At 46.4% G+C, this 27,182-nt stretch overlaps 1 protein-coding gene and 1 long non-coding RNA gene across 7 annotated transcripts in view; one reads left to right on the top strand and one right to left on the bottom strand.

The window, feature by feature from the left end:
* Window positions 1–27,182, bottom strand: part of ZNF608 (zinc finger protein 608) — a 110,399-nt gene that overhangs the window by 4,170 nt on the left and 79,047 nt on the right. For all 6 annotated transcript variants that reach the window (XM_025995012.2, XM_072728675.1, XM_072728676.1 and 3 more), the window contains 4 exons: window positions 7,229–7,316; window positions 4,246–6,706; window positions 2,160–2,577; window positions 1,380–1,552 (listed from right to left, as the gene is read on the bottom strand). In XM_025995012.2, coding sequence (XP_025850797.1) covers window positions 1,380–1,552; window positions 2,160–2,577; window positions 4,246–6,706; window positions 7,229–7,316 — 3,140 coding nt within the window. The remainder of the gene's footprint in view (window positions 1–1,379; window positions 1,553–2,159; window positions 2,578–4,245; window positions 6,707–7,228; window positions 7,317–27,182) is intronic.
* On the top strand, window positions 169–25,301 carry LOC140594593 (uncharacterized). The gene is made up of 3 exons (XR_011995594.1): window positions 169–201; window positions 16,400–16,620; window positions 24,981–25,301. It is a non-coding gene; the product is annotated as an uncharacterized lncRNA (long non-coding RNA).

Here is a 27,182-nt window from a genome sequence, read left to right as displayed (position 1 = left end):
GTCCCCCTTCAAACTCTGAAAAACCTCCAGCAAGAGTCCTAAACCACCTCCGTCCCTTGAGCAGTGTGTGTTAATGATTAAGGAACGAATGCGCAGGTAATTCACATTCCTTATTAACTGAGGACAATTTCCAAACCAGGCAGGAACTGAGCCACCACTGAAGCAAGGCTCCCACCCACGAGCAAACCAAGCGGCATCAAGGTAGGTTTTCCTCGAACTACGGCAGTAAGGGGACTGCTCTTGGTTCTCGCTCGTACTCGCAAGGTTAGAATTTGCCCAATCTCTTCCCAGAAACAACTTTCATAATGGGATCAAGGCGGGGTGGGGGGTCGGGGCGGAGGAGTTGTGGACATTTAAGTCAAGTTTTCGAATTATCCTTCTTTTACGTACATTTGGTGGGGAGAACCTATCTCATAAAGTTAAATACGCCTGTCTCTGTTTTAGTCTGTTGAAAATACACGTGTCGGCACTGTATGTCAATACCGAGAACAGGAAATTGCTGCCCTCTGCCTCTGGAAGTGTTCCAGAACCTGTCCGTTTTTGAAGGCGCATAAAAAAGCTCTCAGTTCTGCCAAATAACAGTTTAGTCAAGGACCGTCTTTCCCGTACATTTCTGCCCACCAGAACTCCGCCAGCCGAAAGTTCTTTGTTCTCACTTGAAAAAAAAAAAATCTTTGCACTAGAAGGAGTACCCAAAGAAATAGACTCCTAAATCATCTCTCCTCGCTTCTAGAGTCTCTGGTCGGCTCATTGACAGCACAGATCCTACATTCTATGCCACACTTCCCTTTTCTAGGCAAGAACTACCACATCCTTTGTCTCTTTTCACAACAGCCTCTGGAACTAGCAGATTCCCTTTTCCCTTTTCCTTGGCGGGGGAGCTGCGGGGGAGTAGTGAGGGTGGAGAGTAGTGAGGGTGGAGCTGTCTTTCACAAAGCCACTTGTTTGCAGGGCTTCGGGAAGTTCCAGGGACAGGACAATGGGTCAAGGCCAAAGACTCTAACGTGATCACCCTGGCAGACCAGTGTAACAATAGGTCAGGCGTCAAAAATCCTCTGCACCGAAAGTTGGTTCCTATGAATTTAAATGTCCACCTAACAAGCACCCTCCTGGGGAGTCAAGGGTACAGTGCCTCTTGCAAAAGAAAAGCTCGTGAGCACTGCACACATACTTCTGACAACACCCCCCCCGCCCCGCCCCATGTGAAAGCATCTCACTTTTGAACATTCCCCATTCTTTATGTGTGAAGATAAAACAGCATCTTGAAATCACAGCTGGGTTTGAAAACCATTTATATTTCAAGACCGTTTCCTAGCTTGTCCCCTTTCCTCGCCCCCCCAAAACATGGTACTTTTAAGTAACAACAAAAGGAGGCTTACGGCGGGAGACTTGCTGCGGTACTGGTTGGCATGCTGCTGTAGCAAGTCCAGGGCTTTCGATTCCGTCGTTGTTTTCGTGTTGATGCTAGGGCTGCTACTGACTTTCTCAGCCTCTTCTCTCCCTGACATCTTCCCATAAACAGGATAATGAAATCCTGGAGAGAGATAGGCCCCTGCAGATACACAACAAATGCCACATCAAGTTATGGGCTACATCCTTAAAAACAAAAACAAAAAATAACATCATCTGGGTTACATGAACTTGGGATAAGAGTCGGAGATCTTAAAATAGGGGATTATATTAAGAGTGGGCTACATCATCGTTAAACTGTAGGTAGGCTCTCCGATTTTCTTCTCCCAGTTAATTCATCCTGATGAACGGAGGTTATAAACAGAATTGAGCTTACAGCCATTTCATACATTTATGTGTCCACTTAAGTGAAAGGAATAGGAACTATAATGATTATGACAGTAAGTGCTTAGAATATTTTCATAGGCAATAAAGTATGTGTCAGTCTAACAGCTAGAGCAGACCATCAGAGTCTACACAAACGAGAGCTGAGGACGCTTGACATTTTATTTAAACAAAAACAAAACAAAACCCAACCCCCCCAAAAAACCTCATATGAAATAAGTTTCACCTTGGGGAACTGAAGCAAACTAAAAACAAGCGAAACAAAGGTTACTGTTGAAGCGTCTCATTTATCCTGAGTTTTTCAAACAGCTAATATTTGCACGCAGCCTGTTCCCTCCAATATAGCGAGAACCCGCAACACGTACCAGGGTAACTGTGCATTAGGACGGGAGAGACAGCCCGGTATGCAGGGTGGCTGGGGTCATACATCTGTGGGTAAGGATAAGCATGCAAGTACTGTATGTAGGACTGATGCTGACTCATGGGCGAGGACACCGCCACTCTCGCTCCCCGAGAGTCCTTCCAGTTCATAGGCGTCTTTCCATCATCATTTTTCAGCTTGTTCTCCTCCAGAGACTGAGAGTCAGGACGCTTGGCCTCCTTGGGCTCTTCTTTAATGCTTGTTAGTGATACAGGAAGGCTGGGCACGCCACCCTCCTTAGTGGGGGTCTTCCTAGGACTATCCTCTTTTAATTTCTTTTCCCTATCAAGCTCTTCTGACTTTTGCTGATCCAGGTACTTGGGCTGGTATACGTAATGATGCCATGTCCTTGAATCTGGATCCTGATTTTGAGGGAACAAAAGAAAGAAAGAAAAGAAAAGAAAAGGGGGGGAGATTTGTTTTAAAATTTCCATTTTGAAGCAAAACCCATTAATCACCATGACAGCATTATTACTCTTACTTCTAATACTAAGTTAACATGTATTTCTGGGTTTGCACTGTGCAAGAGCATTACCTCCCTCTTTCCCCAAGTCATGACGTCTGCGGTAGGCATCATTATTAATCTCTTTTACACAAGACAAAACCAAAGCTTTTAAAAGCTCCAGGAACATAAGGGTCGCACCATTGCCCAGGATGGAGCTGGGCCCTTCGTGGGATCCTTCAACATTAAACAGCACGCTCAGACATAATTTAATCGAAAACTCATTTTCCCTTTACTATCTCACACAGGCAAAAAGAATTTTAAAAACTCCCAACTCGGGCTGGCTCATAGTAAATTTAAATCATCATCATATCAATTAACATCAGTTAGTGGGGGAAACTCTTGGTTTCCTAACATATTTTCTTCACCTACAACAGCTGAGGCTTAATACACGGGCTCATGTCTCCTGTGCAGACATCTTAATCAAAACAAAATTTCAAATTAATAGCACACGTTATAGCTTTTCTCTTAGAAAACAAAGGCATCTCTAACCGCCCCCACCCCGCGCCCCAAAGCGTACGGTTCTAACGCCCTTTGAAGCTACGGCCTGGTTCAGGCCTCCACAAGTGGGGCAAGGCCTCTGCAACCCCCATCCCAATCATGACAAAAACCCACTGGGTATATTTAGGTCCTGAGAGAACATTCAACCTTGGGCCTACATCTTAACTTCTGGGCAGTAATGAGCATGAAGACAGGATTCTGTGACTCTGATTCCCCAGGGACAAAAGCATCCGGGTGGAGAGAGGGGTCGGGATGCCAGAAACCTCCAGCGTTAACTCTTAACTCTCAAGAGACCATAGTGAGTCAGGACGTGTGCGCTAGGACAGGAAGTGCCAGCACACGTGTGATTTCACAGTGGCTGGTTTTCAGGTGCCGGCCCATGGAACCTCAGGCTGGCTGGCCAGGGGGTTCCGGGAGGACTAGGGGAGGCCCATGCACCCAGACACCCCCGCCATACTCCACACTTTGCCTCACAGGCGATGGGCACCGAGCCCTACTTTGGGGCTCTTAACATCTAGGCATCTTGGACACCGTGTGGAAGATGGCTGGGCCCCAAGTTATGAAAGAGACGAAAGATGGGAAATGTGGACTGAAGGGCCCAGCCTTAATAATATCCCTTGGAGGTGCCAGGAGAAATTTGGGGATGTAACAGAACAAATGTTGTAGAGACCCAGACTCAGGATCTCAGCAGCCACCAGAGTTCCCTCACTCTGGACTCAGTTAAGAAACCGGGGGACCTCATCAGATTCACAGTGAGTGAACGGCACAGAACACCGGTCTGCCAAGCACACATCTGAAGTCCCTGTTACCACACAACGCGACAAGGCAATAGTGAGGACCGCGACGCTTGAGAGGTATGAAATAACTCCTGAGGGAACCTTGTCAGATATTTTTTAGGAGGAGAGGGGATCAACCCTAAGGAGCCCCTGGCTTATTTCCTGCGAAGACGTCTAACCAGATCAAGCCCAGACACATCCAAGTCTCAGACTTGCTCTCTCCCTGTGGGGGCCACGCTCCACAATCTTACTTGTTTAAATCTCGAGGTTGGATCTACACCTGTCTGCTTCATAGAGTCCATGACAGATTTCATTTCTACAGCCTCCTTAATAAGCTGGTGGTTTTCCATCTGCTTAGCTTTGAAGCTGTCGGCCTGAAGCTGCTGCTGGTGACTGGGGAGAAGCTGTGATTTACCTGTCTCCTCAGTTTTATTAGGCACTGGCGGCCCTAGTTTAGAATGGGTTTTGTTAGGCTCCGGGGTAGAGGGAGCTTTTGAGATTGTGGCAGACGGCAGGTTTTTCTGTTTACTGTCCTCCTTGCCCAGCTCTTTCAAGGGGAGCTCGTTTTTCCTGTCGCAATCTCCTCTGCCAGCCTGGGCCAGTTTCTGCTCTGCCAGCCTCTGATCCTCATAGTACTTCTCGTACTGCTGTCTATAGGCAGGGCTGGTGGCCATCAGGGACTTCTGGTCCATATAGAGCCCATAGGCGTACTGGCCGTAGTAAAGTGACTGCGCCAGGGCAGGGTGTCTCTGTGTGATCACTGACTGGTGCTGAGGCTGTAAGGGTGCTGAGGTATGGTCCACTTTCTTGGCATCGAGCTGCTCCACCTTGTCTTTCTTGTCCGGGTCCTCCTCAGACTCCTTCTTGATCTTCATCGCCTGCGCGCTGGCGCCGTTCCCAGCTGCAGGGACTCCCACCTGCCCGGGGTGCATGTAACTCGGAGAATAGTAGGGATCGTAGCCATGGTAGTAGGGTGAATGGGACTCTTTCATCTGAGATGATTGTGCTGGAGCCGAAGGATGCCCTTTGACAACACCATCCTTACTGGAAACGATGTCCGACGGGGAACTGGCCTTGGACCTCATGCCCTCCGACCGGCTGTCGGAACCGCCATCGTCTGCAGCATCGGAGATGTCCGAATAGGCGGGGCTGCTGGTCTTGGCCGCGGACCCCTCTGCGCCGTTCTGGGTGAGCACGTGCAGCGGGGCCAGGGGCGCCTGGCCGTTCACCAAAGTGCTACATTCCATCCTTGAGGCGCTGCCTATGGAGGGGCTGGGGGCGTTGTCCGTGAAGGTGTAAACCTTGTCAGCCTCGGCTTTGATGCTGGCCATCCGGCTCTCCTGGGACTCCGACAGCCCGTTGGCCAGCCCTTCACTCTTGCTGAGATGGTCCTTTAAAAAATGCCCAGATAAATCTTTGCCAGCCCCCTTGGCGTCCTCGAGTTTGCCCAGCTTGGCATCCAGCTTGGGGCTCCCCGACTCTTTCCCCTCTTTGTCCTTCAGCTTCCGCTTCTCCTTCTTCTTTTTGTCTTTGAGGGACACAAGGGCGGGGTTCACGGTGATGGGCTCTCCCATGATCGTGGGCTTTGGCTGAATGGGTTTCAATGGAGGGCTCTTTGGTGTGGCCTGCACGACGGTCGTGGTGAGGGAGGGCAGTCCGGGGATGGTCCCCGTGGTGGTGCTCGTAAAGGTGGCAGTGGGGATGGCAATCAGCTGCGGAGGGGCGGGCGCAGGGGCCGGGGCGGGGGCAATGGGCCGGGCAGTTTTAAGCTTGGAGAGGTTTTTGTCCATTTTGCAGTTGTTGGCTTTCTTGCCCTTTTCTTTGTCGCCCGCGTTCTTCTTGTCGATCAAGCCTTCTGCCTCCAGCTTAGGCATCTCTGCGGCCAGGCCGCCGTCGGGCGCGGAGCAGCTGTCCAGGGTGGTGGTCATGTTGGAGATCACCGGGAGGTTGTTCAGCTCACTGTGGAGGCCTTTCTTCTTGCCCGAGTTCTTCCCCGCTTTTGAGCCGAGGACAGAGCCCGGACCGTTGCTCATCAGCTCTCTCTTCCCCTTGGGGGTGCCCGGGGGGTGCCCGGGGCCGGGCGATGCGGGCGCCTTCACCTGCTCGTAAGCCGAGAGGCTGGTGCTGGGCTCACCGCACTCGAGCGCCACGTGACTCAGAGCCTCCTCGCAGTCCGAGATCTTGTCCTCGCTGTCGGGCTCGAACTCCAGCTTGTTCTCTGGGTCCAAGTGTGCGTGAGCCTGGTGGTACCGCAGGCCGTTAATGTGCTTGTACTTTTTGTTGCAGTTGGGGTGGGGGCAGTCGATTAACACTGGAGAGGAGCAGCCTTGGTCCAAAAAAGTAGTCTCCGGCTTCCCTTGAGGAGTGGTGGGAGTGCTTCTGGAATTTGTGCGGACCCGCTTCCCGGGCTTATTGTCCTCGGAGCTGGAATTCAGGTCCAGCTCCATCGGGGGCTTGTTTTTCCTTTTGTTGGTGGAGGAGGGGCTGGCTTTGACGTCCTCAGCGGCACAGTTTGGGGGTGTCCTGCGCCCACTGGCGTTGAGGCTGCCCCGCCGCCCCTTCCCATTGGCACCCCCTCTGTTCTTGTTCTGCAGCCCCCTGGACTCGGTGAAGCTGGCCTCTGAGCCCGGAGCCGCCGCGGCAGACCTGGCTCTCTTCCCTCGGCCCCGGCCCCCTCGCATCTCCAGGTCACTGGTCGGTGACTCACAGAACCTAGGGAAGAGCAAGCGACACATGTCAAAATGAGCACTCCCAAGAGAGCCGGTGAAAACACCAAAGCCACACAATGCAGGCAAGGGTGGCCAACACCCCCAGCAGCTTGAGGGCTGGGCCCAGAGAGGGAGAACACACCCTCTTCTTCCGCTATTTCAATCCCTGTGAAAGAACAGGCTAGGGAGGGTGTATATGCTTTAGAACACCAAAGAAAAAAGGCTCGGATAGCTCGTTCAAATCCAGTTCCAATTCCCATTTTAAGAGACAGAAAACAAAGGAGTGAGGGAGACGGGGCAGGGAGGAGAGCTCTCGGTGACAGAAAAGAAATCCTGCATCTGCATTTCACTGTGTGCAATCCTGAATTGCCCGTTTCTCTTTTTGCCTGGTTTCAATTACAGGCAGACTTTTATGCATTATTAATCTATCTCTCAGGTTTCTTTGCAAAGAGAGGATGGGGGAAAGGAGAGGGGAAGGGGAAGGAAGAGAGAAAACAGAGCCTGAAATAAAAGGCCCTGTGCCTACCTGGGAGGGGCCCAGTCGTGCTTGGTGCAGTCCAGTAGGGTCCCTACGTAAGTTTTGTTCCGCCACGTGACATTGACCACTAGAACACCTGCAGGAACGGGGAATGAAGGAGGTCCATGGTTAGCACTGATTCCTCTATTTCCAAATGATGAAGATGATGATGATCATGATTTTACCAGCAAAGTTCTGCTCTCATTTGCTTTCAAAAGCTGTGGTTTGCATTCTTCCTCTTTCTGGTTTCAGTGACCTCAAGTGAAAACCCACAGGAAAGTGTGTGTGTGTGTGTGTGTGTGTGCGCGCGCGCGTGTGTAATGCCTGTGCGCATGCGGTACAAAAGGGTAAAACTGTGTGTGAGTGTAATCAAGATACTGCTGACAGAAGGAAATGGTTTTTGCCATGTCCTGCTGTAAAACAGCAACACTCACCTCTTAATTTTTCTATTATTACACATAATTGCTCTCGTTTGGCAAGCAGCCAACAAAAACTAAGCGCCAGTTACCAGTGCTTAAACCAGAAGGTGACTGAAAGGCATCGGCTTTGTTTCCAATTCAACAATATAAAATGGTGATTTTTATTTAGGAAAAGATTATGTGGGTGCACAAAAATACATGTAGAAGGGGAGTGTGAGGGGGTTAGAGTCCAGATAGCAGACAATCAGCTATAATTTCTCTTTCCTAATCCTCCCCTCTCTGGCTTTGTGAGACAAGAAATCAGCCACGGTATGGTATCTGTTTCACTGTTTGGTCTTGTTTCATATTAAGGACTCCTAAAATAGCCCTCTTAAGAAAATAAATGTGCACAATAGGTTTGCTCTTGGGGTTATCTTTAGAATCAACTTTAGTAAGCATTTGCCACAGAGGATTAGAAGAAAAATCTCAAAACCAACACACTTGTTTCCTGCAAGCCATTCTGCTTTTCCCAACTGCTTTGCAGACAGACAATTTAATTTAGCACTGCATCTGTGAATTACTAAACTTAAGTGCACTTAGTGTACCAAATGTCACTGGAAAACAAAATAGAACGTCCTCTTTATTTCTCCAGAGGACCAGCGCTGTATATTTTTTTAATCACTCCTTAAAATTAAATGTATAATAAAAGGACCTAGGATTGTGAGACATACCTAAAACATTAGGGTAAATAAAGGAAACACTTAAACGAGCCTTTGTTTTCCTTTCTGTACCTACAACCCGTTCCATCTTGGAAACACCAAGGGACATTACTCAAAGTCTACTTCTAGCTGGTTTGCTCACTCGCTCACTGCCATTTTGAATTGCAGAGGAAAACCTGTGTTGCACTCCTCTATGGTAAGGGACACCTCACAAGGTAAGACTAATTGTCCTGGGAGCCTTTTAACAGCAGGGGAAAATATCTGAATGGTTGGGACTCAGGTAGTGGGGAAGGCAGGCTTTCTTCCAAAAGTCTCAGGAAGAGATTTGAAAATTGTTTCCCATATGGTCTCTGTTGCTATTAGGTGACAGCTGAATTTACTCACTGTAGCAATGGGGGGGGGGCGTGGGGGGGGGTAGGAAAGGGGACGGGAACGAAGCAAAGCAAGCATTTCCTCAAATCACGGGTTGATTCCATTCTGATTCCCTCAGGGAAAGAAAAAAATCCTGAAACCACTGAGTATAAAAATTCATATTGAGATGAGAATCAATGGTAATTAGGCATTTGGTCAAAATTTGCACAAGACAGAACAATTGGAGGAAAGCATTCTTTATGAGCACATCCCTCCAGGAAAAGGGAGGGGGTGGGCGGGGAGGCGAAGGGGAAGATGGAGCTGGTTTTCTCATCATGTGCTCTCTGGGGCCCTGTGTGTGGTGTCAAAGACCTTTGCAGCTGCTTAAAATTCTTCAGCATGTCAGCTATATTTACAGTGCAGGAATATATCTGTATCGCCAGAAGGTTACTGCATTTGAGCTTTCGACGCAATAGGCTGAATCACCGCGTTCCAGAGTCCCTGATGTAGCACAAATGTATAATTAAAATTGCTTGAAAGGAAACATGAAAGAAACAACAAACCCTCCATTCTTGCAGTAATAAAATTAAAAACAGGAAAAGTCTGCACAGACACTTAACATTTGTCTGCAGTGAAAGGCTTTTGTTATTGCTTTTCCCCTAAGGGGCTCGCGTTTCCAGCGAGCGCGGGCCGCCCATTGGCCGGCACCTGCCGCGGACGCTCGCGTCTGATTGGCTGGGCCCGGGGCGGCCGCGGCCCGGGATGAGGGCTCGGCGGCGGCGGCGGCGGCGGGGCCTCGGGGCTGCTCGGGGATGCTCGGGGCTGCTCGGGGCTGCTCCGGGCGCGGGGCCCCACGCAGCACCCCGGGAGACGCGGGGGCCGCCCGCGCCGGCAGTCGGCCGCCGGGAGCCGTCACAAAGGCTGAGCTCGCGCTGCAGCAGGCACGCCCCGCCGGATGCGGCTTCTAGAAGCCACGCGGGCAGACCCCGTGTGCGCGCCCCGGTGATGCCGCGAGGTCCCCCGTTATCTGCACTGGCACTCGGGGCGGGGGGGGGGGGACCCACCGAGTCCATTCACACCTTCCAGCGGGGCCTCGCCGGCCAGCCAGCCAGCCTGGTTTTTCCAGCAGCCCTCGGCATTTGAGAAAGCTCAACCCAAACGCTCTGCTCCCGGGGAGATGCTGACGGGCCTCCGTCAGGCCGGGCTGATGGAATACGCGTGCTCGTGTCTATTTTTCTTTCTGCCACAAGAGTATTTCTGTCTGCTCAGGATTCACGTGCGAATACACACACACGCACACCCATGGCGACACAGCCACACTGGAAGGAAGGCTTCAGGAATGCTGCTCATATAAACTACAAAGTGTATTGTTTCTTTGTAAGGAAGTCTGTGTTTACACAACATCCCATTGTGCGGGGCCAAGAAGGGTGGCGGTTTAGCTCCAAACATGCAAACGGTTTCTCCTTTTGCTCAAGTCTCAGCATCTTGAATGCACTGTAACCCAACCACGGGGGCACGTCAAGTGGACTCCACTCTTTAACTCACCAAAATGGAAATGAGTCCTTTAAAAGTTCTACTTTGAATGTCATAAATCTGGGCACAGTTGTGTTTCTCGTTTATCTTATGTACGATGGAAATAAATACACATTTATTACGAAAGGACTTAATATTTCTTTTAATGCACACTTATTCTTCCAACCGCCTAGCCCGTGAACCAGGTGCTGGGGACGCTCTACGCCAGCCTTTTTCATCTTTATAGTCTCCAGGATCCCTCTACGTTTACTGTCCTCCTTTTCCACTCATGAGGATGCTGTTTCTCAAAATGCTGGTAATGCCTGCCCGGTAACGTTTTCTTTTTCCCAAAGATTTTACTTATTTACTCGTGAGAGAGGCAGAGACACAGGCAGAGGGAGAAGCAGGCCCCATGCAGGGCGCCTGATGTGGGACTCGATCCCGGGTCTCCAGGATCACGCCCTGGGCCGAAGGCGGCGCTAAACCGCTGAGCCACCCGTGCTGCCCCGTAACGTTTTATATTTGAGAAACATCTGAAGATTGTTGCCAATTACAAATACAGCTGAAGACAGCAATGGATGATTTGTGTGAGCTCACCACACAGGGTTTTCCTATTTATATTAAGGCTCTGAATTAGATACTGATCTAAGAATCTAAGCTACTGCCCCATAAAACATGTATTATCTACAGGACACTTAGAAGAACGTTCTCTGTGTTCTGTGACCTAAGCCTGTTACCTTAACTCAAGCCAAAAGAGCCCTGAGATCTCGTAAGGATTCCACAGTCACAGGGTTCTAACTATTATTTGCTCTTGTCAATACTTAGCAGTTAAGTGCTCCCAGAGAGACGATCAGGCCCATTAAGCATTTATTGTGTATCTTTAGGTTATATACACTAGATACTTATTTGGTGCTATGGGATCAGCCACATTCTAGCGAGACCTCCATCCAAAGTCTATTCTGCAAGAGCCTGCAAACTTCTAACAGAACCAACATAGGCATACCTGTAATCCAGAAAGGGAAGTATAGATTATGGATTATCCATACCTAGAGAGCAGGCTCCTTGATCCATCAAACTAGACCCTGGATGAGATTTTCCCGGGGTTTACCTTGCCCACAGTCCCTGCTCAGAGGGTAGTTTTAGGTGACTAGGCTCCTAAGCCAGTAATCCTAACCCTGGCCTCATCTGATGTGTCCAGTGATGGGCATCTAAAGCTGAGGCAACCAGAGACTTACTTTGGGAATCAGAGTCAGTCGTAAGGCAAATTGACAACATAAGTAGAAATCTCAAGGTCACAAGGTACCAAAGGCTGAGAGAACTTAAGTGGATCAGAGCCCCAAGGATACAAGAGCTAGGAGATGAAGAAGCCAATGGGTGCAAGACCCTTAGTACTGGTATGTTCCTTCTTTCTCCTCTTCATCAGTGATAGGGGCTCAACAGCACCCAGGATTGCCCCATTATTTTCCAGCCACCTTGGTAAAAAGTTGTTCCTGGTTATCAATTTAAATCTGTCTCTGAATACCTTGGCTCCTGCTGGTACCTTCTGATACCCTGCAGAGAAAGTCTACCTAAAGTCCAGCCAACGGCCTTTCACCCAGGCAACGGCAATGGCCATGGTAACATTTTCACCCCCAGCTCACTCTCCTTTTTCCCCCTCCAGCCTATGTGAGTTTCTTCAACCACTGTTTATGCCACAATTTTAATCCCCGGACGATGTTCGATTCCAAATCTCCAAGGAGAGTTCAAGTTCCTAAAGAATCAGCACCAAAGAGAGACAAAGGCAAATGTTCTCTTCTCTGAATGCTCTCCACTCACCCACTGGTGGTGCACGCACATCAAAAAGCAGTTACCTCCCTTCTGAGTCCCCCACGGAACTCTATACCCACAGTCATCTGACCAGTGGATGCTCACCAGAATCCACACTGCCCTCCGAGTCCATAGCTAGACCCTTCTTAGCCTCCCGCCCAGTCAGACACGGGTCTGTGGCACACTCAGGTCTAGGACAGCTAAGTGAGTGACTGGCTATGTCTGGCCCACAACAATCCCTACCCCCACCCCGTATGTCCTTCTCATTTCCTCCTCTTTCTGGCTGGCTGGGACAGACTAGGGCAACCATGAAGACCACCAGAGGATGGCAGAGTGTCCTTCATCTGGGACCCAGAATGACAAGGAAAACCCACCAAAGGAATACCAAACTCAGACTATTAGGAAAGCAGCAAATACACTCTTCCCACATTTGAAGGCCACCGAACCTGTCTTAACCTAAATGCACAGTCCCTTGACATCCTACTCCTCTCACAGACACAGTCTGCCTCTCTTCCAACCAGAACACACTCCCCAAACACAGGAGCAGGGTCTGTACCCACCGTACCTGGGAGCACAGGACCCAGCCGACAGAGAGAGCTCGCTCAACACCTGGGCATAATGACATGGTGACAGAAGGGAATCTAGATTTGAATCCTTCTTTTCACGGTTACCATACTTTTTCAATAAGCATCATCTCCCACTAACATACAGATGATAGAAATTCTCTGTGGAAAGACTGTACTCCAAAGATGTTATAAATATGGTTTATGAATTACTGTTTCTGGTATTCGTGAAGATGTTTCCTCAAGAACTGGGCAAATGCCTGATTTCCCAGCGGATCAGCATAACTCTGTTTGTATTACAGTTTAAAGACTGTTTCAGAGTCTTTAAAGTACCTCATCCCTGGGACAGAAGTCTCTGCCAAGCATTGCAAATGCCAAATTTGGAATCAGACGTCGTTTTTTTTTTTGAACTCCTATTCAGACTACCACATCTGGATGGACTTGGCGTGCACTCATGCAGAAAACAGAAACCTCACTCTAATAGCACCGAAATGTAACCCAGTTATGCCACAACCCTTTTTTTTTTTTTTAAGTTTACACATTTCTTTCCTTTTATATATTTTTTCTAGGGGAATCATTAGTGACAATAAAAAGGCCACATTACGCTGGTTTCACGAGTCCAGGATAATGTTCATGAATTTCAGGTATCCTATTACTTATATCTTTATGCAACATGACTATTGTACCAGGTATGATTTATCACCATTCCTTTGTACTCCACCTCCCTCCCCCAACATTTTATTTTTGTGGTTTCATTGTATCCAACCCTAGTACCTTCTTTAAAAAGACTGAGTCTTGTATAGTACACTTGTTCCTTTTTCTGCCTTCAAAGCATCTAACCTTCAGAAAGTTCTTTCTTCAAAGGACAAAGTTGAGTTTCTAATTCTTGGGGGGAGGAAAGGAGATGTTTAATTTATGACTGAGGCTGCCAATGAAATCTCTGACAGCTAAAGAGCAGAGGGACTTTCCTATTCTCCATGCCAAGTATCTATGGAGCACTAAGGACAAGAAAAGTATAGTCACATGACCAGAAAATGCAGGTTTTTTTTTTTTTTTTTTTTTTTTTTAAGAGCCCTACTGCGGAGCTGAATGTTTGAAGAGTCACTTTAACCACATCCTGTAATCAAACCATCTGGAACACAACGCTGCGATTAGTCACTCTGAACACTGGGCTTTATCTGAACAAATAGTGTATGGCAATGGAGCATGGGAGATAGGGCAGCAGCAACAAAGGGGAGTGTAATGAAACACTTTATGCCCTAGTGTGCCGCCACCCCAGTCATAAACCCCAGACACACACTGCTCTGGTGTTAATGTACTACTTTATGAAAGCACAGTGAGCTTAAAGATTAAAGAACTGACAGGATAAAAATTGCTGGTTTGGATAGATGTTCCCTGTTGGCGGCTGGAATATGTTGGCACCGCTCTATCTACGTTAATTATAACCTCTCCGACGACAATTCAGCATTCCTTTTAGGGTCTGGTGTTATTTTCAGGGCATCAGGAACAAGGTTCGCTGAGGGGAGGACGGTAATGATTCTCCATTTGCCAGAGGTTCATCTGAACAAGGAGATACTGCTTTTCGGTTCGTCCAAACCCAATCCATAAATAAAGGTATAGCCACAGGAGATCCACTGGCTAATCGGAACACCAGAGAACAAAAAGCAATGGCAAAATGGTGTTGTTCTAATCTACATTTTAAAAGACGGCATTCTTCTTTGACTGAGCTTACTTATCTCTTTCAAAAGTACATTTGATCACTGGGATACCATCTATGGAAATTTTATTAAAAAAACAAAACAAAACTGAAAGGTTTCCCCTCCCTTAATACACTGAATAAACCCTAAAAGGGGAGGAGGGGGGAAAAAACATAGCTAAAGAAACCTTGTTTCCCCATGGGCCTTATGGTTTAATACACAAAAGAACACAGAGCCACTTCCATCACTGTCACCTCCCCCGCAGCCTTTGTTCTGAGGCCTGATGAGCTGTATTGATTTGGGAAAATCATTGAGCTTCTTGGAAAACTAGACTCTCGCTTATTCACTGCCATCTATTTCTTTCCCATGAAGACAGGTGGTCAATATCCAGTTGACTGGTCAGCTAAAAGAGGCTCTTGCTGCTTTTCTTTTCTTGCTTCCCTAGTAACATTATCCTTTCCCACTTTTAGAAAATACAATGACCTGTTAAAAAGTCTTGTGGGTAAGAAGAGGGAGAAGAAATAAGGCTTTTGTAAGGCACCTCAAGCAATACTGAAGTGCTGTCCTACACATTTGCATGGGAGCCTGCACTGCATATGCGGCTAATGACAAGATTTTCACTGACCAAGCGTTATACAAGTTTAAGTATTAATGAAAAGTCTGATAGCCCAAGACAGAACTTTAAGAAATATACCAAATCAAACCAGATCACTAGAACTTAATGTTCATTTCAGAGACATTTTCCTTTAAAAAAAAAAATGAGTACATAAGTTTCATTAAGTTTCTTAATTCTTAATTATAAGATGGTCTAAGTGTCATTATAGACATCTCAGGGAACCAAAAGCATAATGGGAAAAAAAAATCACAGGGAGACCTTTTACAAAGTAATTTAAACATGATGAGAACAAAAAGCACTTGATTTCAAGTTAGGCAGACACAGGCATCCTAAGGAAACATTATCCTTGCTGCTTGAGGCTCTTTATTTTATTTTTTTTTGAGGCTACTCTTTAAATATATATATACAATACAACCACTCACACCAGGATTTTGCAGAGGTGCAGGGAGTCCTCCGTCCCCACCTGGGGATAGACAGGAGGACAAGTTTCAGGTGACAATGTTGGGAACTCAGGCTTGTCCCCTCACCCCACCCCAGCTAAGTCACACTCAGCCAGGCTGCATCAGAAGCTATCCCTGCAACCCCAAGGGGATGCTCTTCAGCCTGTGGTCTATCAAGGCTCAGCCAACACACAGTAAAATGAAGTGATAAGCTCAAGTAAAAGATAAAAGATGAAGGACAGAAAAAAACCCCACAGAGTCTTGAGACAGGCATTTGGAAGAGTTTCAATGCATAAAGTGACCATGTACACATACGGAGTCGATGTATGTAGGTATACACTTGTATAAAGAGGTTTCTTGTCTTTGATCAAACTTTCCAGTAAGTAATGCCTTGAGGCTGGCTGGCACAGAGATAAGCTATGGCACCACTCAGTTTTCTGGTGCGAAGTTTGAAGCCTGGATTTTTCTCCTCCTCCTTTGCAGGCATGCATTCATCTCTCTGAAAACTGATGAGTTCAGATGAATGATTTTTAGTTCCTCAAACCCTCTCCTTTTTTAAGGCACAATTTCCTCACTGGAGAAGCAGGATTTTTCATCCCTCCTCCTCCCTTTCTTCATGGAAAGACCAGGGGTTCAGTGCCAACTGTAACAAAACAGCCTCATCTCCCCTACTCCAGCCTCACGAGCTTTAATTATTAGCTCATTAGGAGATCATCTTTTTTTTTCCCTTTCTGAACATAATAAAAGCATTCAAAAGTTTGGGAAAGTTATCTCACAAGTATTTCTTGAAGTAGGCTTACTCTGAGCCATGGTCACAATACGATTCTTATCCTATTACCTCCTAATATGCTGTTCCTTTACAAGTGTTATTTTAGGAGGCAGCTGTGTACAAGGGACCCAGGCCCACAATGCATAGCGAGGATGCTCCCCACCCCAACCTCACCCAGAACGGAAGGGACACAGTCTCAACACAATCCCACTGTCAGACCCGCCTGCCACCAAAGATAAGCAGCTGAAAGAATGCAGGCCTTTCGTTTCCTGTGCTTAATATTAACCATGGCATCTTTTCTGCTTACAGCTTCTACAGCGGGGATCTCCACAGGGTCGTTGGTTCCCCTTCAGAGACAGGTAAAGAGAACAGCAAGACCAGACAAAAATCAAACTATCCTGCAGGCAACAGGCCCAGCTCTACACCACTGCCCCTAGAAGAGAGTGTTCTGAAGCCGAAAGCGGGAAGAAGGGTGCAAGATGCTCTGAATTTGAAAAGTCACTGACTGGGTACTTGTACTGCAATGCCAGGTACAGACAGCAATATGTTTCTTGCCCAGTGCTACCCCCCCCAAACCCCTCCCAGGCAGGAGCAGGGTAGGGAGGGGCACTGCGGAGGCCAAGCAATCGCTGAGCTGAATGAAATTCCAACATTCCAGAGAAATAAAACCTAAGAATGAAAAACCTCATATACTTTGGGGAAAGGGAGCGGATTCCAGGAAAGTAATAGGGAGGTACCTTTCTCCTGGCCTGGCTCACAAACCTCTAGTGGGTCAATCTGGGTGGGTGATTAGCCGAGTTTCAGGTTTAGATGCTAGTGAACTGCTTGTCAAAATATGTGTAATACAACTCTAGGTTACAGGACTGTGTTTTCAAGTAATTTCCTACCATCCCCAGTCCTTGAGATACAGGGAGACAGTGGGAACCAAATGACAATTATGCTCACATCAAAAAGCCGCCACTGATGCATGCATCTCACTGGGACCCAAGAGCCAGGCTTCATATAAATTATGATGCTTTATTTAAAGTCAGAGCGCTTATTTGCTTTTGTGCCAGCTCTGGGCCTTTTTCATCTCCAGCTCTCGACGGCCCAGGAGAGCACACATTCCTACAGCTTTGCTGGCCACCAGCTGTGTCCCCCATAAATCATAAATCCTCTGAACAAGCCGTTCTTTACAAAGACCAACAGCATTTACTGGAGATGATCACTCTGCTATTATTCCACTTGCTGAAATTTAAAATAGCAATTTACAACAGCGGCTGAAATCCAGGGAACTGTGTGTATGTGCATGTGTGTACACAGGAAGGCTCTGCATGTCTATGGCACACAGAGGGGCACATTTTGTGTGTCACCTAAAAGTCAGCTACTCTACAAATCCATAAAGGAAACCAGGGATGTGCCTGTCAGAGGAACCAAAGTCAGCACCCTCACAATTAAAGGCAGTGGGGTGAGTGAGGTGCCTGTCATTGAACAGTTCCCTATTCTCACCTGGAGGCCAACAAGCCCTGCAGGCAGTGGGGGAGGGAGCTCGCACACTCTCCTAGTGAGGCCACACAATTATGGCTCCGGTTCAGACTGTAATAAGGAAAGCTGAAGGAATTAACTCCAATCAAGCTCACTCTGCAGCCAATTTTATTTTGAAGACTAGATGGGGAAGACAGAGTAAGAGTGTTCAGTAATCCCAGTGCAGCATCCCAAGCGCCTGAAAAGATGTCTCTGGAGACAGGCCCACCTGGCTCCCAGCCCGCTCTGCAGCTGGGGCTTCAGCTTGAACTAAACTCTCTCTGCCCCTCGGTTTTCTCATCTATAAAACAGGGACAATCCAGGTATCAGATCATCTGGTGTGATTTCTGTAAAGCATGGAACACATGCACTGGCACAAAAGAGCCACTTTGGCTTCCTCGTCTTCAAAAGTCCCCTGGAACCCAGGTCAACAAGCTGAAGAATGGAGGGAGATGCCAAAATACTAGGAGTTGCGCACGGAGAGAACAGCCAGCAGCCATCCACACTGCACTTCATCCAGGTGAAGCACCCTCGGACACGGGCATCCACCCAAATCATCCCGGAGTCCTGGTGACCAGGCTGTCGTGCACACGGCACATCTGTCTTGTAGAATCTCACGAGCTGCGAGTTCCAACCTGAAGGGCTTATGTTATTTCTACGCCTACCACCCATTTCAACCAACATCAAGTTCTCCTTCCTGACATCCCCACTGTTGAAAGCAAACATCTCCTCCTCCTCCTCCTCCCTCCCCACACTCCAGACCACTACCAGATGAGACATGCAGTTCTAAGGCCCTAAAGCGTCCAGTATGGTAATGGAGTAAGGAGACCTCACCCCCAGTTTGCAGGAACAGCCACCGAAACAGAATGCCTGGCAACTGTCTAAATGACAAAAGGCAAAACTAAAGGTCCCCAGTACCTGGCCCACAGGAATAAGCCCCCACAGCAAGGCTCTGGGGATGCGGAGAGAGCATTAAAGGCCAACTCATCTTTCCAATTACCATCTGAACAGCCGAGATTTCTCCACAATGGTCAGAGGTACCTCCCTCCACCCCCAATCCCAAGTCCCTATCTTTCAGGGAAGAAAAAGGCCCAGCAGAGTTACAAGTATTTCAATAATGTGCTTAGAGACCAGCTCTTTTCTGTAAACAAGCCTAATGAAGCGTGACTAATAGTGCTCTCCGAGCGCAGAGCGAGGGAAAGGGGCCTTTGTTAGCACTTACTGGACCAAGTCATCGTTTTGCTAGAGCAGAACAAAACTTGGCTGGTTATTGATTGACCAGTCTTGCTCGGTGTCACCGCTTTGCTGTCTATTTCTATATGCCGTGTGTATAAATACATGTGTTTATGTGGGCGCAGAGATGTTCTACACACACACGCATACAGCCACATGCAGCCACCAAGCTAACTTAGGGTGACGCTGCTCTGCAGAAGGGATCGAGTCTTCAAGGCATTGCTCTCTTGATACTTGTGCATCTTCTGGTCCGCAATATTCCCCATCGTTTCTCTCCAAGCTGTCAGGACCATGAACCTCAGTTTCAGAGCCTGTAAGCCAATGCTCCCCATGGACACTTAATAGTTTCCAAAGTCACCATGATTTAACCCAACCTAGTTATTACGTTCTACAGGTGATTTACTTTTGTTTTTTAACAAATCCAAACACCTGGTGTTTCACTCCCCAGCCCCCACCCCCATTTTACTTCTCAATTCTGAAGCTCCTGAAACCTGGCTCCATGTAACTGCCAAATAAATACACCTTCCACGGCGGCTCCAAAGCTCTTCTGCAATTAAAGTTCATCTTAAATGTTATTAACACCCGCAACAATGATGGCAGGGAGATCCAAAGCTGACCTGGACTTCTCTTCTGAACCGACAGGAATTCAAGTCAAAACTTGGCTTTCCTTGCAACTCTTAAGCACAAATTTCCGTATAAATTATTGACTGCACTTTGGCCTCATCTGAAACATTAGCCCTGCAGGCTGATAAGTTCTGACCCCAGGTGGCACATCAACCCTCTCCGAAGAGGCTGGAACATTAGTGCTTTGCACTGGGGACTCAGGCGTGAGAGCCAATCAATCAAGCTCCTGACAGCTTTTACGGCCTCTGAGCATTAGGCCCAACTCAACCTCCAAGACTCCTATTGTTTGCATGATTCTCTTCTTCTCTGGTCTGATGAAGTTAGGGTTAAGTCCAAGGCTTCAGCGAGAGAGAAAGGCTATTGTGAGTAACTCAGTCTTTTATTGACTCTGACCTGCAGGGCAGCCAGCTTGAAGTCTCTTCCAGAAAGTAATGCACTGTTAATTGGTGCTCATCATCAGGGTGTGTTTTATACACCTCTTTTCAATGAAAGAAGACCTGACTAAACATTTCAACATCTTTTCCAGGTTGCCTTGTAATTCTCTCAAGAGTTAAATTCTCTCTCTCTCTCTCTCTCTCTCTCTCTCACACACACACACACACACACACACACACACACAGACAAAAATCTGATTCATACCCATCACGGTCCCTGGGCTGCTGAATTGAATACCACCATGAACAAGGAATGTTTGATCGCACAATGGTAACACTCGTGAGTTGGCATATGGTGCATTCAGCTATTTTTTTTTTCATGGCAAATATCTGTGGGGATTAGTACATGGCGGGGGGGTGGGATGGCGGGGAGCTGGAGAAATAAGATTGAAACATATTATTTCCTTCTGAGGTCCTCTGCCTGAAATAACCAAAGATCTTTTTTCAGCTGAAACTAGTAGCTGTGTTTGTGAGTGGCCAGCAATAGACTGCGTGGCCTGGGCAGGGAGAGGACACAAAGCCACACAGGCTTCATTTGAAGAATGCAGCATGCTGAAAGGGATGCAGAATTACTAGGTCCAAAAGCTTTCCAGTGTCCTTTGAAAGAAAAACCAGACAAATCATTATCCCTTCTTAGACAAACAGGCCTCCCAGGGGAGGGGAGAGATAAGGCGGCGGCCAGGCAGGAGTGAAGCCCCAGAGCATGCAGTCTGCTTCCCAGCAGACCTGGGCAGTAGGTGACCACATAGGTAAGCCACACACCAAGAGTCCCCCCAACACCTGTTGAAAGTGTTGAACAACGGGCTACAAACTAAACACTGTGAAGGAGGAATTTTTTTTGGAAATCCTTTTTCTTGGATACAGGAGGAAGAAAAGCACAAAAAAACCCCAACAGGCTTAGCTTTTCACTCAGCTTTTTTGCTTGAGAAATCTTCAGCCACAAAAATCCTACATTTAGCTAAGAGACTGATTATGCTGTTTTATTTAGTACCTCCCAGAATCTGAATTAGTACACATAAATTAGGACATACTTTTCCAAATAAGTGAACAGAAAGCCACTTTTTCAATTAAACTGCTTCATTTGTGTGTTTGACGGCATACCAACTCCAAGGTACATGAATGTAATGCTAGATTTGATAAGCTTTCTGAAAAGGTGGTAGTTAAGAGGGTAAACTGTGCTTTCAGACCTGATAAAGTGTCTTGCCACAAAGGACTACGTTTTCTGGTGCCATTCCGTTCAACTCAACTTCAATATCAAGGAAAATTAGAACGTTCTAATTCAATAAGAATGTACAGCCAAAGCAAATGTAACTCATAAATATCATGTGCAATCAAATCTAAAGAAGTTGTGTGGACTAGTGAAGAAAACACTGAACGTGTAACCTGTTCATATAAAAGAACTTCCTTGAGTATTCCTACTTCTTTCAGCCCAGAAATAAGTTTGGAAAAGAAGCGGAGAAAACCCAACTACGGTATGCAAGTCATAAGGACCAATTTCAAAGGGTTAAGTCTTGAGTCACCAAAGAAGGAACCCGCAACAAAACAGGCATCCATGAAAATGTTTAAGCCTATGGACAAACTGAACTCAAGACAGAATAAATCCTGATAGAGTGGTATAGGAGGTCCCCTCGAAAGCTTCAAAGAAGGAGATTCAAAACTAATATATTTTCCACAACAGGTAGGTCAACATTTGTGTTACCGTCCCTGGGGGTGGTGTGGGGGGTGAAGACAGAAAATAAAGAGAAGGAATACGGTTGGCTTTGTTTTCTGCAGGCCACGAGAATACCATCATGGCATAGATGATCCAGATGATCTCATTTACTTTTCACCACCTACAGGCCAGGTTCTTTGATTATTACTCTTTTACCGATGAGCACATTGACCCCACGATAGTTTATCTGACAGACTTGCCCTGAGTTGTTAGAGTCAAGAGATTAGAACACAAGCCATCTGACTTCTGATACCATGCTCCTACGTGCAATGTGTGAGGTCACCTAAACCTAAGTTTATAAATAACAGTTTCGTGAGGGAGCTGCATGTGTGTGCGTGGCAGCCCACGAGCTCAGCGAGGCCGTCTAGGTGGAGAGCACTGGTATGCTTGGGGTTCTGTGCTGTGGATGTGCTTTTCTGTATCTCACACTCTCCCAGTAAAACAAATAGGTTAGTTTCTTTGAGGCGTATCTTCCCGGCCCCACCTTCAGTGATCGCACACTGGAAGTTTGCAATCGACCACGGTGAGAATATATACACCACAGACAGCAGCAAATATGACAAATCAGGGTTTCCCGCCACCACCTCCCCCACCCCCCCGCAACAGAGCCAGTTGTTAACAATTTACCAGCACACCAATGGTGATAAACCTTCATTTGATGAAATGCCATTCTTCTTTCCCATAAGATGACATGAAAGAATTAGTAGGGTCTAGAGAAAGCAGGGAACCTGGAAACCCTTCCATATTTATGTTTGGGTGCTTAGAAGTTATCTGAAGTGCAAAACTGAGGGATAATTCTAGAACTCACTATAGACTACACTTCTAACTTATAGCATTTTAGCTGTTGTTTCAAAGGAGTCACAATCTGCAATCCCAGATCTCTCCTTCCGTTTAAACACTCACACCTAATTGGTCACCAAGCTGTGACTGTTTTGACTCCCACTAAACTTCCTAGCTCCATCCCCTCCTCTTCATCCAGACCACTGTCCACAGTCGGGCCATGGTTACTTTTCCACTGTCACCACTCCCCTCTCCCCCACCTCACAATAACTCAAAGTGACTTTAGATGTACCCTGCACACAACAGGTTACTTCTGGCTTCATGCTTTCCTACTGCCTTTTACAGGGAGAAACTAGCCCACCTTAATCTTTAGAGCCTGAGTCCTGGTGCACAGAACTGCAGGACGCCTTGAGGAATGCCTGACTGCTCCCGCAGATATTTCTACCACAGGACTTAAATGACATTCAGAATGCTGGATTGTCACCTGTCAACCTCTGTAGGTGACTCAGCACCAGTCTTTCAAAGTGCCTGGCAAAGAGCAGATGCTCAATAAATGTTTTTTTTCCCCCCAAGGCAAATGAAATATTGAAATGAGTAGAAGCGTATAGAAGCCCCTGTGTTATTTTATGTACAAAATCAAAAGAAGTGAAATTGCAATGCCGATGATTATTTGTCACCTGAATCCGATTCCTCCCAAGCAAAGGAGCGCATCTCAGTGGATTCTTTCCAATTTTACAATAACTGGTAATAATATAAATGTAAACAATGTGGTTTTTGAGTTCTATTTTTATTGGAAATTTTTGTGAATTAAGTACTCTGACAAGTTAGAGAAACCCAGAACCTTCCTCTAGGATTGCAAAAGCCATCCACTTTTATTGAACTATTACAAAAGCAATTGATGAGCTACATTTGTCGCTCACCTGATGTAGAAGCTCTAAACACAGACCATAACCGCCCAGCCACGGTAGATCCGGACCGTTGGCCTCTCCCACTACTCCTTGCAATTTAATGAACAGTCATATCCAACAAATCTCCTCCCAATGGGCCTGCCAGTGGTTATTCTCCCAGACTCTGGGGCCCCAAAGACAGATTTGTCATTGCTTAAATAAATTTTACAGATGTAATAGATAAAGGCAATAAAGAAAACAGAGCTTTTATAAAACAAAGTTGACAGAGCAGAAAGCTATCTCTCCATAATGGGCACGTACGTGTGTGCGTCCTGGGCTGCGTGGGTGTACCGAAGGGAAATAGACAATGAAGGTTAGGAAGCATGAAATGACAGCCTTCTTTGCCTTTCAGGGAACGTAAATTTTATTTGCTGAATGTAAATCTTAAAGCCATGGTTTTCAATCTGCATGTGTGATCACCAGAAATTGATTTCAAGGAGATATAAAATTATTTCCCTTATTGCTCAGCAATGCAAATCTCATGTTACACATTCATGACAAGGAATAGTGGAAAACTCTTGTGATGGTGGCCTGTTGTGATCCTTCCTGGGTGTGGATTATTTCACCCACCTTTTGGGTAGCGTGCTACCAGAAGCAGTGCTGGTACCGGTAACTGGTACTAACTGCAAGTCAGCGTTACTGGAAGTGTGTGCGTGCATCCTGGGTCCTCAACAAGTGGCCCATGACTTTTAATATGGACTTCCTTGGTGCCAGACGCAAAACTGTCTTTGCCAATGTGCTATTCTGTATCTCACACTCTCCCAGTAATACAAATAGATTAGTTTCCTTTGAAAAGCATCAGATCTTCAGGCTGTGAGGCGCCTAATATAAAGGAAATACAGGGAAAGGATACTACTTCAATGCAGTTGGCTTCACAAAGTAGTAACGAGGCACTTTGTTTCCCCAGAAGACTGGGAACTCATTTTGACTTGTGTCTTCACAACTCAAATGATCCAACTCCAAATCAGGTTTGTTGTACGCGTTTTGATCTGTACAACAAACTGTGGTGTTTAATGTTTAATCCCAGTGAATGAGGTTAGTCTAGTTTTACGATACAGCATGTTGTAAAACAGAAACTTGGTAGATATGTGTAAGTCACAGTTTGCACGTAAATATTCTACAAGACAGAACCAATAAAAAAGATTTTGGGGGGTAAAAACAGTCATGCTCTATGAGCACTGGGTGTTATAATGTATATGTCAGCAAATTGAATTTAAATTTTAAAAAAATCTAAAAAAAAAAAAAAAAAAGCCTAGCTAAAAAAACAAAAACAAAAAAACTGGGCCATAATAGCAACAGTGTAAATGCCAGCCATCCATACATAGGTAGACACGGTAATACAGATGTAGCAAGTATCCTCTGGAACAGGAGATTATAAAGATGCAAATTTCCACTTACTTATTATAAATTAGCAATTCAATTGAAAGCAAAAATGAATTGCCTGATCCCTGAATGCATGAGGTATACAGGATCAATCCTTCAAAATAACTTCTACTCAAAATGCACTTACAAGCACAGTCATTACATAAAGGAAATAAAAGAAAAATTTACGAAGATGGGTTTGGGGGCTGGGGAGGAGGCAATAAATATTTTTTACAAAGCATCTACATGTGAAGCACTGTTCCCCACCACCTCTTCTCCTGTTGTTTACATTCTAGGTGATCCCAGAGGAAAAGGTGCTTCTGACAAGCAGGGAAAACAGGCTCCGAGGGGAGGACGGTTCGTTCACTGCAGATCCCAAGATTGCGGTCACTATCTGACCATGGCTCTTCTCTCCTCTCATGTCACCTTTGTTGGAGGGATCTACCTGCTAGCTTGATATGGCTTTCAGGACACACAGGGCAGTGTGAACACACTGTTAATAACTGGAAGAATATCTACTAGTATGAGCGTCTGCCCATCTTGTAGGCTGGAATCTCAAATTAGAGAGAACATGTTGGCAGGCTAACGAAGAGCACTGCTGTCTCTGCCTAGAAAAAAAATACTACAATGCTGGGAATTCTACTTTGGCTTTTTTTTTTTTTTTTCATTGAACGTACATTTAATGCTGTGTATGAGGCATTATTTGAAATGTCTTAAAGTAGGCTTTCTAACAACCCAACGAGGAGAATACTATATACTCCCCACTTTACAAATAATGGGCTGATGCATAAAGAGACAGTAAGTTATGTCCCAAGATCACAAAGGCAGGACCCCGTGGCATTGCAATGGAACCCAAGGGGCCTGGCTCCAGTCTGTGACAGTTACCCAGTGTCCTCATGGAGAAGACACCAGGGCATACACACCTGGCCCCCAATTTAAGGAGTCTTCCTCTGGCACTCATTTGTCAGGGTGCCAAATTTAAATGACAAGAAACACAATTTACACAATAAACTTCATCATATCATGTCCTGAATTCCCTCCAAAACAAACATATCATGTTATTTTCAAGCACAAAAGAATCTTAGCTATCACTTATTCAAAACTTCCTCTCTTTATGAGGAAGTAACTGAAACCCAGAGATTAAATGGTTGATCCCAGGTACCCCCCCACCCCCCGCAAGGGAGAAAAGGACCAAAACCACAGTTGGGTCTCTTACTTTCTTCTCTTCCAGTGATCCTGTGGGTCCATACAGAAGTACCCAGGATAGGTAGGGAGCAGCTAGAATGGCATGGATGTGGCTCTCAATGCTTCTCTGGTGAGCAAGAGGTTCCTTTAAAGTCAGTCACAGAGTCTGGGGCCATTGCAGAATTTTGCCCCAGTGAGACTAACACACATCCAAGTGATAAAAAGTTACTCTGGAGAAGAGGGGACAGTCAAGAAAAGGCTTCTTTGAGGTCTGAATAAAATCCTCTGGATTAAGTCCCAGACCAAAGTCCTGTGGTAGATGAACACAGGAACCAGGGATTTAACTTTTCATTTAATCAATCCTAAATTTCTTGGCCCAATTAGGAAGGCAGCTGAAGGTGAAGATCTCAAATTAATGACACATAAAATGATTAAAAAGAATCAGAAGACTCCTTGCTGCAGAGAGCATAGTGGGCATAGTGCTAAAACACAGTCCATCTAGTGCCACATTTAGTGTGCTGAGAATGAGGAAGAAAACAAGTCAGATAAAGCTATACCCATCTGCCTTCAGTGAATACAACTACAGGCTTCCTGGGACAGCACCCTGATAAGAAGAGAGGTAACAAGTCACAGAGGAGGGGTCTGGTGACTCCTATGGTGCCCCCTCCCCCTCCCCCTCCCCCACTGCTACCAACACATTGGCCAACAGACTGCATCTCTGTGCTGTCAGAAATCACATGACAAAAGGTTTATCTAGACTGCACTGAGAGCCTCTTGTTCTACTTCCTTTTATCACAAAGCTCAAAAAGTAGCTGCTGATGCCTGAAATGCAGAGGGGATGCCTCCCCAAGTGGTGACTGTCTTTGCTTCGGAAGAGGTGGTGTTCTTGGAATGGCAATGGGTCGTCACCCCCTTCTGGCCTAATGGACATGATACATGGCTATGGGACCTGGCGAGAGTGAGTGGGTAATGAGCAATACTCAATCCAAATGGAGCATTACTGACACCAAAATCCATGGGCTTCGAGGCTCTGGCTTCTTCTAAATGTTAAGAATCAGGGTTCCACTTTTGAAAATATAGAGCAGGTTTCCAGATGTGGGTCCCTGGCTGAACTACAGAGAAATCTGTGAATCTCACTTCTTTCACTCAAACACACACACACACACAAACACACACACACACACACACACAAACACATGCATACACACCCCCTAGAAGATGGCACATGTGGTTTCAAACCCAGGCCTATCAGACTCTAATATTTTCCCAAACTCCCTGGGTGATAAAAATCCTCTTGAGTGCTTATTAAAAAT

The sequence above is a fragment of the Vulpes vulpes genome, chromosome 12 (assembly GCF_048418805.1).
Source record: "Vulpes vulpes isolate BD-2025 chromosome 12, VulVul3, whole genome shotgun sequence".
NCBI lineage: Eukaryota > Metazoa > Chordata > Mammalia > Carnivora > Canidae > Vulpes > Vulpes vulpes.
Note: the sequence above shows the minus strand (reverse complement) of the source record. Positions and strands in the feature narration are given on the sequence as shown.